At 40.9% G+C, this 13,514-nt stretch overlaps 1 protein-coding gene across 2 annotated transcripts in view; it reads right to left on the reverse strand.

Annotated features, from left to right (window-relative positions):
* Positions 1-13,514, reverse strand: part of ACVR2A (activin A receptor type 2A) — a 69,279-nt gene that overhangs the window by 22,623 nt on the left and 33,142 nt on the right. For both annotated transcript variants that reach the window (XM_062004781.1, XM_062004780.1), the window contains exons 3-5: positions 8,551-8,758; positions 5,689-5,798; positions 3,629-3,783 (exon numbers count right to left, since the gene is read on the reverse strand). In XM_062004781.1, the coding sequence (XP_061860765.1) occupies positions 3,629-3,783; positions 5,689-5,798; positions 8,551-8,758 (473 nt within the window). The remainder of the gene's footprint in view (positions 1-3,628; positions 3,784-5,688; positions 5,799-8,550; positions 8,759-13,514) is intronic.

Consider the following 13,514-nt stretch of genomic DNA (forward strand, 5'->3'; position numbering starts at 1 on the left):
CGAAACAAAAAAAGCAACTCTGTGATCCAGCAAGATATTCATAACTCGGGCACTCAACAAAAAGTACAAGAGGTTAATCTCTCTTTGCACAGTATGGATGCAAAATGTTGGGAACCACAGCTCTGTGAACTGATAAAAAACCAAAAGTGTTACTTGTGTCATTTATGCCATAAAATAGGTTATGGTCCTATCTATCAGATGACAGAGTGGTAACACCATGGTTGTAATTAGCATTGACTGACAACTCTGGCCCAAGATCAAAAGATGTAAAAAAAACACAGATGAGCACAACATATCAACTCCTTGCCATCCACACTCATAGCTCTACCAGGAGGATTAGTAGGATACTGTGGGGAAATCTCAGCTACACCTAATTTGAGAGTGAAAGCCTTTCAGGAGGACGGTAGCATTTCATTTGCAGCGTATGTGGTGCTCATGAGCGGAAATTAGCCGGGTAAGTAACTCTTTTCAGATCAAAATACACAGAACCGAGTACTTAAAACACTAATCAATCTTTTAGCAAATTTAATCAGACATATGAGTGTATGTTTGCTGTGTGATCAAATCAAATATAAATAAGAAAATGAAATAGCTCTTTCAAACCATTTTACATATGCACATATGTATTTAGCAAACTTACATTTGTTAATAACTCATTTAAGAATTTAAAGAGTGACAGATTTCATACAATTTGACAGCTTTAACTAGATAGCACCCCACACAATAAAGTGAGGCATACAGTTAACAGTACAAACAAGAGACAAAGAGGTAGGTTAGCCAAGAGGAATGGGAGCAGCAGGAGGAAGGACAGGTCCCTGCAGTGGCTGCAACACAGCTCTGCCGCGGCCGCCCCGACACCCGCCGAGCGCTTCTGCCGTCAACACCGGCAAGGAGCCTCTCAGCAATCACCTGCTCTAGTAACCCCCTTGACCTCTCTACCCAGATACCTAAAAGAAAGTAAGAATGAAGCATGTAAAGAAGAAACAAAAATATCTACTGCTTTCCAATCTTGAACATTAAATCTTATTACACAAAATTTATAAGTAACTATCCGCACATGGGAAGGGAACAGACAGCGAATTTAAGCCACAGAGCTGTGAACTGAGCTCAGTTTGGGTAGGAACTGGCTGCTTGTTACCTGCACGTAGCTTGAAAGAATTTTACTTTCAAAAGGAAATGAAGTTGTTTGCATTTTCTCAGATGTCTCTCCTTTGCATTTGACTACAGGTTAAACAATTTCTCCTAGCGCGTTGCTCTCGGATTTTTTATTACTTATTCTCTTCTCCTAATTCTTCTAAAAGTTCTCACTCTTCCTCATTTTTCTCTTTTGCTTATTCCTCATCTGTCCTTTAATTTTCACTGAAAGAAAGATTAGCATCAGGGTGTACTGCACATAAGCACTCCCATCGCCATCCAGGAATAAACTGAGTGAAAAGAGATAACTTTTGTCTGTATCTCACAGAGAGAAATCCCTGCTTTCTAAAGAGTATCTGCTCTACATCTCATCTATCCATCCTACCATTTGCTACAGAAAGACTTCGACAAGAACCCATTTGCCTACAAACTCTACCCATGCCCTAATTATTAAACACAATATTAATATTTAATATATTAATGGCATAAATATTTAAATGTTTGTTTCGTGGCTGTAAAATTACCAACACTTTTCCCTCTCTTCCTGCTTCCTCTGTCTCCTGTCCAAATGAGCTCTAATCAAATTTAAAGTGGGAAATACTGCTCTGCTGCATGTGGGAGAATATTCATATATTCCATTTCCATAATAATTTCATTGAGTTTTTCAAGTCAGAAGGAGCTTTTCCTGACTTTCCAGATCAGATCTTAATGCATATTCACCACAAGATAAGAAAACGTTGTTACACCATAACTAGCTCAAGCTCCAACGTATACTTATCCCAACAGATACAATCTGAACGTTAACAAAACAGGTTATTACCCTATTTATTAAAAATTTGACGTGTCCACTCCCGTAGCAGACACAAACCACGCAAGAGGAGAACTGCAATACAAAGGGGGAAGAACATAAAAGCTGAAGTTCTTGTTCTCTTGCACCTATTCAAAATTCGCTTGCTTTTCACTCCCTTTATCCACTATGCAATTTCTAGAAAGCCAAGAAAGGAAAGGAACGTGCTGAAACTGTTGACACAACCAACAGTTAGGAAGTTGATGTTACAGTGAACACTACTAGGCTGATGTAAAGTCCTAACTGCATAAAAAAGGAGATGGATGAAATAATTATGCTAACAGATTGCACGAGGTTTGAGGAGCTGCAATACTTTCTGTGAGGACAGGAAACATACTTTTTCCCTCTAAATTATGTTCTTTTCATTTGGCAAGAACATATGCCCACTGCCTCCCCCCAAATTTTTCTTATCTATTACTACGAAACTGAAACCAAAACAATCTTATTTGTCAACTACAGGCAGTGCTGCTTCCTGGAACATCCTGAAGTCACGCAGTTAACACTAAATGTCACAGAGGCTGGCAGTACAGATCAAGCACATCGAAATCCTTTTAAAATGTAAGTCTGCCAAAAATAACAAGTGGTTTAATTTTATTTAACCGTGAAAAGGATCATCATATAATCGTTGTATGAGAGGCAATGCATTCTGAGTGGTCCCTGAACCGAGTGAGGAAGCTCAAGTTCACTTCCCATTGTAAGACCCAAGTGCTGTGGGTAAGTTGTTTCTCTACCCATTTCCACTACGGCATTTTGTTCATCTTTCCTGTTTTGGTCTGAAGTACAAGCAATCTCAACTCTTTACGTGAAGTCCTTTTAATCTTAACTAAATCTCTAGACATAACTGGAGGAAAAGGAGTTGTAGAACTATTATGAAATGCACCTTTAGAATCTGCAGGAGCCTGACAACAGCAGTAACTATGCACATGCAGCCAAATGAGGTTTGTTTTGATGCAACGCAGCCAGTTTGCATTTCAAATTTGGAGACCACAATCTCATAATATTTTCAAAGTAAAATACAAAACACCACTAAAACTGAAACATTTTAAGACAAAACATATAAACAATGAAGAGGAAAAAAAAAGCAGCTCATGAGCTAAGCCCCAGGACTATGCTTCAGCTGAACACCTTCTTTACCTTCCCTCTAACTGATACCTCTATCCCAGTCCCATGATTTTTTAATAACAACTGAGCCTCTACTAGTTACTATTTGCTATCCACTGCAAACTGCCATTATGAATCAGCATCTCTCCCTCATTTTTGTTTTAAGCTAAGCGTTGCATATAGCTCAACTGCTTCCAGACAAGTAGTCCTTTTAACTACGTGGGAGTCGACTTCCCACAGCTGTCCAGTGATACCGTGTCTTTGCCAGCTGAAGTTTTGTGTTTAGTTTTTCTCCTCCCAAACACACAGATACGGAAAAACATTAAGTAGTTGCTGGTGCATTCAAGGACCAATTAATTAAAGGAGATAAGGTTATTTAAGTAAAGCTTAATTTTCTGCTTTTGAGGACAGCAAGCGGTAGCATCTCTAAACCAGGAAAGTAGCAAAAGACTTCAGCCAGCAGACAGATGGACATCCCTTTCTCTCACCTCTTCAGAAAACAGTTTTACAGTCCCAAAAAACCAAAACCGTACCGCAGGAACTTACTTGGGTTGGTACGAGTACCGGAGGATACGCTAGCTTGTGGTGTCTGTACATCCAGAATGAAAAGAGCACAATCACTGCAATTCCCATTATAGGCACCAACGAGTAAAGCAAGGTATTGAACAGAGGTGGCTTAGGTGTTACAGGATTGGAAGTTGCTGAAGAAAAAACAAACAAGGAGGACACAGCTTTTAACAAACAAACAAAATCACCCAGTGCTTGAAATGTCTAGCACCCTGATCTTCTAACATATCCTTGTGCTCAGCACAACAGGCTCACAGTCCTTGATTAGATAGCATACTCTAATATAAATGGACACATATATAAGAGGCAGCATCTTGGAAAGCACAGATCTAAGTTTAAATCAGTCCCAGATCCAGATATCAGCACATGTAACTTTCCTGTGCCTCTCAGCTTTGCCCATGTGTGCTGTTTAAGAGGTGCTTGTACTTTAAAACGTTTGCAAGAGCGCTATTGCCTCGTGAATGAAAAGAGAGTTGATACAGAGGTTTGGTCTTTGGAATGTATACAATAAGATGCCATTAGGATGTAGAACAGGCCAGAAATCACCTGCCAGCGTTTCTATACACTATGTTGGATTGCTGAAAGTTGGAGTTCTCTAGCAAAGACACTTCCATACGACCTCGAGACAGGCTTCAGAGAGGCCCTGCTTCTGAGGCAGCTGGTGCAGGGGCAACCACAGAGCCCTCGGGCAAGAAAAGTTTCATGAGATTGAAGAAGAATGTCAATTATTGCCTCAGCAGTACCATTGACAAAAATGACAAGAATATCTCTTGAGTCAACAAAGGCTGTTTCAATCTCGTAGAAAATGTTATTTAATTTCATGAACAACTTCCTCTGGCTATTTGATACACAAGACATTTGCTGTTTTCAGTTCAGTTATTAACATTATTCAGTTTCCCAACAAAGATTAGCTTCTTGACTGGAAGAAGATATGCAAGAATAATCAAATAACCTTTTAGATATTGTATTTTAAAACAATTATTTGTTAAGTCTGGCTATCTGACTTTCTTTGTAACCTAGAAGGAAATTCTTTCCTCATTTTTAAAGGTTACTGTGTCAATTTACAGAGAAACTCAAAGGCCCAATTAGTTTAAACAAACAGCGAGTGCATTGGTTTAAGAACAGGAGATTCATAGGCTGGTACATACATGTAGGATGATATGGCTTTTAGCCCAGTGATTTACAGACACTTACAGAAGCTCAACTATACAATTAAGGTAAGATTTGACAGTAACTTCTGTATCTTAAAACAGCCAATTATTTCAGATTATCCTTCCTTCTCAAACTTAGAAAAGAGCTGAAGTGCCTTTTATCTATTTAAATTACTTCTACTGTAGAGACCTTTCAAAATTGAAGAAGTGAACTGGCAATTTTCTAGGCTCTTTATGCGAATGCACATGATAGAGCATCACCTGGGAACCAGAAACCTTCTGGCAGCAAAAACTGACCACAACGTTTTGAAAGGTCTTCTCTCCTGAACATAAGACACTATTAAGTATGTGGAAATTCTGGGCCACTCAGTTCAAGAAGGACTGGCAGCTGCTGCAGGGAGTTCAGCACAGGGCCACAAAGAGGATGGAGTGGAGCATTTCTCTTCTGATGAAAGCCTGGGGGAGCTGAGGCTCTGCAGCTTGGAGAAGAGGAGACTGAGGGGTGACCTCATTCATGTTTATAAATACATAAAGGGTGAGTGTCAGGAGGACAGAGCCAGGCTGTTCTCAGTGATGGCCAGTGACAGGACAAGGGGCAATGGGTACAAGTTGGAACACAAGAGGTTCCAAAGAAACACAAGGTAAAACTTCTTCAGTGTGAGGTGAGGGAGCACTGGCAGGGGCTGCCCAGATGGGCTGTGGAGGCTCCTTCTCTGGAGACATTCCAACCCAGCTGGACGAGTTCCTGTGTGCCCTGCTCTAGGTGGTGCTGCTCTGGCAGGGGGGTTGCACTGGGTGAGCTTTCCAAGTCCCTTCCAACCCTCAAGATTCTGTGGCTGTGTGAACTCTGCTGAGCAGTTCCTCCACAAATGTGTTTAACTAACTTACGTTGCGTGACCTCCATTTCCGGAAAATAGAAGAAACGTTCATTACACATGTTGCCTTCACAACAACAGAAAAACACTTCAGGGCTGTCTTTCTTCTCTATGCAATCATTCCTATAGAAGATAACAATAATAAAAAAGGTATTAAATCAGTGGTTTTTGTGGTTTTTTTTAAGAGAGAACACACATTCCTATTTATAATTGTAAGTGAATGTCAATAAATCATCAGGACAACACACTACCCAGGCAGGAGTTAAAGCTGAAAAGCCAACATGTCGTTATTTTACATTGCAGTGAGATGTCACTAAAACTGAAGTAGCACATTCTTGCTATTTTTAAGACAAAGCTAAAGAAAACCACTAACAGGATACTGAAGAACAGTTCACAGTTTTAAACAGGACAAAAAACCAACAAAAGATCAACTGGCTAGTGTTTAACCATAAACTCAGCGTTCTGTGGGGCTGGACACAATTTAAAATTTGGTGTTATTTTTAGAAACAAGGTAACATTTCTACCATTTTTCCTGCCTACATGATGCTCAGCGACAGGGCTTGCTTCACTCAATGAATTAACTGCGGGAAAGGAGTTTGATTAACAAAAAAGCTGAAACTATTCAAGTCAGGAAAGTAAAATTAGGCATTGCACAGGAGACAACCTGACAGCACAAAGACAAGGATTTGAAAATCCTGCAGAAAGAGCAGCTCAGCTGAGGACTGTAAAAAAAGCCTTTAGTTCATCTTCAAAAATGAGGGTTATTTTATAGAACCTGCCACTACAATTAGGCTGTACTGCCATGTTCTTCATCTGCCCTTGTTTGGAGTTCACCACGCTGTAACTCCCCGTTCAGTAAACCACTCGTCACTCCCAGAGATAACATTTTGTTTAATGCATACTTTAGACAAAACACAGCAAGATGCATTCTTATGACAAGTTACAGTTAATGAGGTCTTAGAGACAGACACAATTTTACCCAGTTTCCAACTCCTTCATTACCATCCTGCCTGTACTTTGTTTCACAGATACATGTGGAATCAGTGGAGTAAACACCTATTTCCAAACGGAAAAATTCTATTCCCACCTAAACGTTTAACATTTAGCACAAACTTAGTTCAGAAATTGTAAACACTCCCCACCTTCTGCAAAGTTACAATTAAGAATGGATTAAAAAAAAACCCAAAAAGTACTTTTCCATCCTAAGTGACTACAGTTACTAGATACTAGTAGCAACAAACAAGATTTCTTCAAAACTTGTCTCCTGCCTTCTAGCATAGCTGAATTCCAGTCATGCTGTGCAAGCAAGCTTGCAGATGCTTTGCTATTTCTCTGAGAAACAGATAAATCAGAACCACTGTTCAACTTAGCTTTAAACTCTCATTAAATGAGAAAACATCCTGGTGTGTGGGGAAACTTTATCTGTCAGAAATGACTATAATGATTTCTTCTACTCATTCAACATTTAAGAAACACAAAAGGAAAATTGTCTAAAATATTGCTAAAAATTATTTCTAAGCACATTTTAATGAAGATCTATTATGCATTCATTTTCTTAATTCCTCCTTTTCCAAACAATAACTGTTTTGAACAAATAAAACTTAGTATAGCACATCAAAGGACTGTTATGCCATTTCTTAAGAGTCATGACCTTTATTCAGCCAATATCTCACAAACCCCAAGTCCTGCTGTTACTGCTCGTGGGTACTTGCTAGACCATCTGTTATAAAAAAAAAAGACTGGAATTTTAGAACACTCCTTGTCTCTTAGAGCTGGTACTGAGTTGAGCTTTTTTAACAAATTGGCAAAATAGTGCCACATTTAAGTAAAGAGCAGATACAAAGTGCTGACTTCCAAACTCCAAAGACTTTGGAAAAGCGAGCTACAGACTTTTGCATTCTGGTTTCTTAGAATCACAGAATGGTAGGGGTTAGAAGGGATCTTTAGAGATCATCTAGTCCACCCCCTCTGCAGAAGCAGGATCACCTAGATCAGGTCACATAGGAACATGTCCAGGCGGGTCTTGAAGATCTCCAAGGAAGGAGCCTCCACAACTCCCCTGGGCAGCCTGGGCCAGGGCTCCCTCACTCTCATGGTGAAATAGTTTTTTCTTATGTTTAAGTGGAACTTTTTGCATCCAGCTTCATCCCATCACCCCTTGTCCTGTTACTATCTACTATAGAAAAGAGGGATGTCCCAATCTCCTGACACTCACCCTTTAGATATCTATTAATGTTAATAAGATCACCCCCCTCAATCTCCTCTTCTCCAGACTAAACAGCCCCAGTTCCTGCAGTCTTTCCTCATATGAGAGATGTTCTATACCCTTGACCATCCTAGTGGCCCTGCACTGGCCTCTCTCCAGCAGTTCCCTGTCCCTCCTGAGCTGAGGAGCCCAGAACTGGACACAGGACTCCAGATGAGGCCTCACCAAGGCAGAGTAGAGGGGGAGAACCACCTCCCTCAACCTGCTGGCCACACTCTTCTTGATGCATCCCAGAATGCCATTGGCCTTCTTTGTTTGGCAATAACAAATCATTAGAAAATACATTATTAACGGTCTAAAAAAGAATAGATTAAACATTTTTTTTAATATATGTAAATAAGAGAAATAAGTAAATAAGAGAAAGTAAAACGTGCTATTCTGCAAACAAGATAATGCACTTAAATGAAGTCAGGTCCCTAAATGCAGGTAGGTCAGGAAAAAATACAAGCATGTGTATGCATGCATCTAAATACAAAGTAGATATTCCTAGACTGTTGTATTATCATTTGCAGCAAGTATTGTTTGCAGAGGGGAGGTGTATAAATTATGGCCAGGCAAAGTAGTTTAAAATTACAAATACATTTCAAATGTGTAGGAAAAGTCACTTACCTGTCATAACAATTGATGTCATCCAGCCAGCAACCTTGCTTCACAATTTCAATTGATCCAGAAATGTTCTTCCATGTAGCGAAACAGTGTCGTCTTTTATCTTTATCACCGTAACACGGTTCAATACCACTGCGGTTTGTTTTGTCTTTTTCCCAATTAGCGTTGTAGTAGATACACTCTTGTGTTTCTGATCTGCCAAGTATGGCACCTTTCAGGAAGGAAAAAGCAATTCACGATTAAACAGTGTTCTGAAGGATGAGACAAATGAACAGTCAAAACCAGGATGCACTAAAATATCATCCACCACTCGCAACACGTCCTCTCCTCTCTTTGGTTTAAATCAAGTGTTTAAAGTTCACAAGCATTCCAAGTAAGTGTAGAAACATAAACCAAAAGATCTTCTGTTATGTCAAAGAGTGACTTGGATAAGTTACCACGATCTGAAGAAAAGTTATGGTGACACTTCTCAAATAGCAAAAGCAGAGAAAATGGAAATGCTGAACAGTAAAGACTTAGTTACAATATTAGTCAAACAAGTTTAGCTAACAGAATCACAGAATGGTAGGGGTTGGAAGGGACCTTTAGAGATCATCTAGTCCAACCTCTCTGCAGAAGCAGGTTCACCTAGGCATTTTTGTCCCTTATCCCGTTGCACGTGTTGAAGCAGGTCTTAGAAACTTAAACCCAACCCAGCTTTCATGTGCAACTTTTATGTCATTCTGCCAGGTGAGCAACTGGAATTGAGACCAATAGGCATCAACAGGCAACAATCCCTAATCTCTGAGTGCTGTTTTTTTGTTGTGTGGTCGCCCACCAGTCTATGAGCTGCAACAAAAAAGACATTAAATCTTTGTCACAACTCAACAACCAAGTGGTTCTGTTCTCAGAAGGGCCATGTGTCCCTTCCCCACTGCACGCACCCAGCATCCGTGGTGGGATCAGCCACGTGGCTGACGTACATGCTTCAGGCAATAAAGCTAAGGTGTGTTTGCAGGTCAAAGCACTGATGAAGTCTCCATGAAACATGCTGTTGAATCAGAATGGGCCAGACAAGCTAACCTGTCCTGATGGCATGTGACTCCTGGCTTTCTGTCATTCCTGTACTTTGTATTTAATCCCGTCTTGCAAACTACAAATGTAACTGATTCATCGATATCTACTGACAATCTACAGCAAAACCCTGGAAATATTAATGGACAGGCACTAACTTCATAGTTTTAATGTGACACAAAGCACCAATCTGCTTTTTGCAAAGGTCAAGGGCTGTTGGGATGCAGACCTGTTAACAAAACACTGGAAGGGAATATCGACTGGCTTTTCTTTCTGTTTTCATCTTCTCAAATACTGCCAAAAGTGTGTCATTGATCTTCACGCAATCTTCATCATTTAACATGTATCAAAACCATCAGAAAACAGAGAGGGAGATCAAAGAACCAGAGTGTCAGAGGACTGAAAAAGGGGGTCAGGAGAACGAAAAAAGCCTGTTTATTCACCTGTGCACTCATCTGATATTTTCACTAGAGACAGGTACATTAGACATCACGCTGAAGATTAGATTGAAACAGAAAAGGTCTCCCAAAGTGGCTTCATACATATTTACTTGTATCCCTCATTACATCCTTTATCACACATATTCACAATAACTTTAATACACTAGCTATTGCCTTGTACCCATGCTTCTCACTCCCCTACAGGAGGGTATAACAAGCATGGCAGCCATAACCTTGCCTTCTTTTGTGGGATGAAATCACCCAGGCACTCTACTAACAGCGATAGGAGGTGTGGGTCAGGGTAACTGGCACGCTGGTAGAGGCTTCCATCACGTCACATCACATCCCACTTCCTCGCACACACACGCAATTGACAGGTCACTTTCCCTCAGTAAATGGATCTGTTTGTACAGAGAACACACGCTGCACCTCTCAGGCTGATGAGACTTATTTCAAAGTGAAAACTGCCGCAGCCCTGTTGAAGTGCAGCACGGGCCATCAGAGCCTGTACCACGTTGCCACCTTCAGAAACTTCTGACTTTGACGCATTCCCAAAATAGGCAGAGGATGCTGCTTAGGCTTTTTGGGCAAGAGCCCGGATGTTCAATGGGAGCAATGCGCTAGCCAGCTGGTAACACTGCGAGATGCAGCATGTTAACTATTATATTCTTTGTGCTGCAATGGCCTGACCTTTACAACTCCCAGCTATGGCAAGAAACAGATGAGGTAACAGATTGAACAATTTGGTTCTGTCAGTGCAATAAAGCAGAAGTCCTGGATTTCTCTCATACGTGCCATTGCTTTTCTTCTGCTGCCAAGCCTAGCTTTGAAGGACCATAGACAAGCTGAATTCGATGAAATTCAGAAACTACAGTAACATTGACTTAGTACAAATATTCTCCCTATGCACAACTTCTCTCTAGTCAAGTTGTCTTATTAATGCTCCAAAATCATTCAATCTATTCAACAGGCCAGCAATCAGACTTGGTTTTAGTGACTTTGGATCTGACTGAAGCATCTAACCACGGTACCTTCTCTAGGTTAAGCAGACATCTATAGTAGGTCTGGACAAACTAAGTCAATGTTTGAACATACCAGGAAAATCTTGGTTTACTCTTTCAAAATAGAAAAATGGGAATGTGGTAGAAACAAGGGAGGAAGAGAAGGGGAACCCCACAAGGACAGCAGCCCTGAGATGACTGCACAAAGGAAGCATCTGCTTATAACCAGCTCTCCCACCCCCTCCGCAGGAATCAAACTTAGAGGAGAAGGGTAGCTCATTTGTACAACAAAAGCAAATCTATTTGGGTGCAGTTTAGGCATACTATGTTTATAATGACACTCCTATACCCAATTTGAGTGGTGACTATTTTCATAAGGATTTGTCAGGTCCTCGGGCAATCTGTTACTCCATCTCAGAAGGCAAAGTGCTGCCATTGAAAGCAGCCATGACCAAGGCAACCCATGACTAGAACTTGAAGTCTGAGAGCTTCTGAGAGGAAAATATATTAAAAGAGCAAAGAATATTCAAGTATATAATAGAGTTTTGCTCCAACATGTTAAGACAGATCACACGGTGTTGGACTGGATGATCTTTTGAGGTCTCTTCCAACCCTTAAGATTCTGTGGGTGCAATATGTTGTTATCATATTGCAGTTAGAGCACTGCTGTATCACCATACACTTGTGTTCACCCACAACAGCTGCAGTAAGGATAGAAAACCAACATTTGCTAGTGAACTTCTGAACTGCTGTTAATACAGGATATACCGTAATTGTTCACAGTACAGAAAGCAATTTTATTAGAGCACACATGTGCAGTCTGGAAAACCTCACCTTAGCAGGAATTTGAAGGGTTGGTTACCATTTTTTCAAGCAGAAAGACTGTATGAATGCTTGAAAAAAATCCCTAGCCAGTTTTTTTTAACTTAAAAAAAGGGCAGATAATGAAATCTATGCATAGGCAATGAGAACTATACTAACACAGTCCTGATTTAGAAAGGGATTACTGGAAGAAGATATTGGATGAAATATGAATTCTATATTACAGATATGACTACATTACACACAGAGTAGAAAAATCTGTATCTCAATCTACCCAGACAAGTACTAATGACAGTATTGGTAAGGATTTATATGCAGGAACACTCACGTGAAAGAAAAGAACTCTTTTTGCTACTCCCTAGAAAACATAGTATCTGAATCAAAGGGTGAAGTTCAGCCTGGCAGTTTCCTACACTTACAGTAGAAAGGTTACTTAAACTGTATTATGTTTGGGATTAATTTGATCTCATGCTGAGCACCGAGATCCACACACACATGTAAGGAATGGAGTCGTTTATTAGAATAAACTAGTTGAGCAGAATGGCCTGAAGCACCACAGGGACTGGACACTGTTGATTACTTAACAGAAAGAATAGCCTCTCCACTAGAAGATCTGAGTTGTAACACACTGCCCTAGAGGAACAAAAAAGGACAGAAAATATAGCATAAATAGAAACAGCATCTTGAAAAACTTCAGTTATTGTATGTAGGCTTTTTTCAAGTATCTGGCCATATACGTTTTTCTATTTGTTTCCACAGTGATCTTTACACACTTTTTAGATGCACAAATATATCACAGAATGGTAGGGGTTGGAAGGGACCTCTAGAGATCATCCAGTCCAACACCCTGCCAAAGCAGGTCCACCTAGATCAGGTCACACAGGAACGTGTACAAGTGGGTTTTGACGACCTCCAGAGAAGGAGCCTCCACACCCTCCCTGGGCAGCCTGGGCCAGGGCTACCTCACCTCACAGTGACATAATTTTTCCTCATGTTTAAATGGAACTTTTTGTGTTCCAGCTTCTTTCCATTACCCCTTGTCCTGTCACTAGATAAAACAGAAAAAAGTGCTGTCCCAACCTCCTGACATCCATCACTTAAGATATTTGTAACTATTAATGAGCTCCCCCCTCAGTCTCCTCTTCTCCAGCCCCAGTTCCTGCAGCCTCTCCTCATGAGGAAGATGCTCCAGTCCATCAGTATCTTTGTGTCCCTGTGCTGGACTCCTTCCAGCAGTTCCCTGTCCCTCTTGAGCTGAAGAGCCCAGAACTGGACATAGGACTCCAGATGAGGCCTCACCGAGACAGAGTAGAGGGGGAGCAGAACCTCCCTTGACCTGCTGCCCACACTCTTCTTGATGCCCCCAGGCTGCCGCTGGCCTTCTTGGCCACGAGGGCACATTGCTGGCTCATGCTCAGTTTATTATCAACCAGCACTCCCAGGTCTCTCTCTGCAGAGCTGCTCTCCAGCAGGTCAATCCCCAGCCTGTCCTGGCGCAGGGGGTTGTTCCTCCCCACATGCAGGACTCTGCACTTGTCCTTGTTGTACCTCATGAGGTTCCTCTCTGTCCAGCTCTCATATATATAAGAACGGACTACAAATATATATAAAGACCACCCAGCCTTGATGTTACCACAAGCAGGAAGCAGGT

Source organism: Colius striatus, chromosome 11, assembly GCF_028858725.1.
Source record: "Colius striatus isolate bColStr4 chromosome 11, bColStr4.1.hap1, whole genome shotgun sequence".
Lineage (NCBI taxonomy): Eukaryota > Metazoa > Chordata > Aves > Coliiformes > Coliidae > Colius > Colius striatus.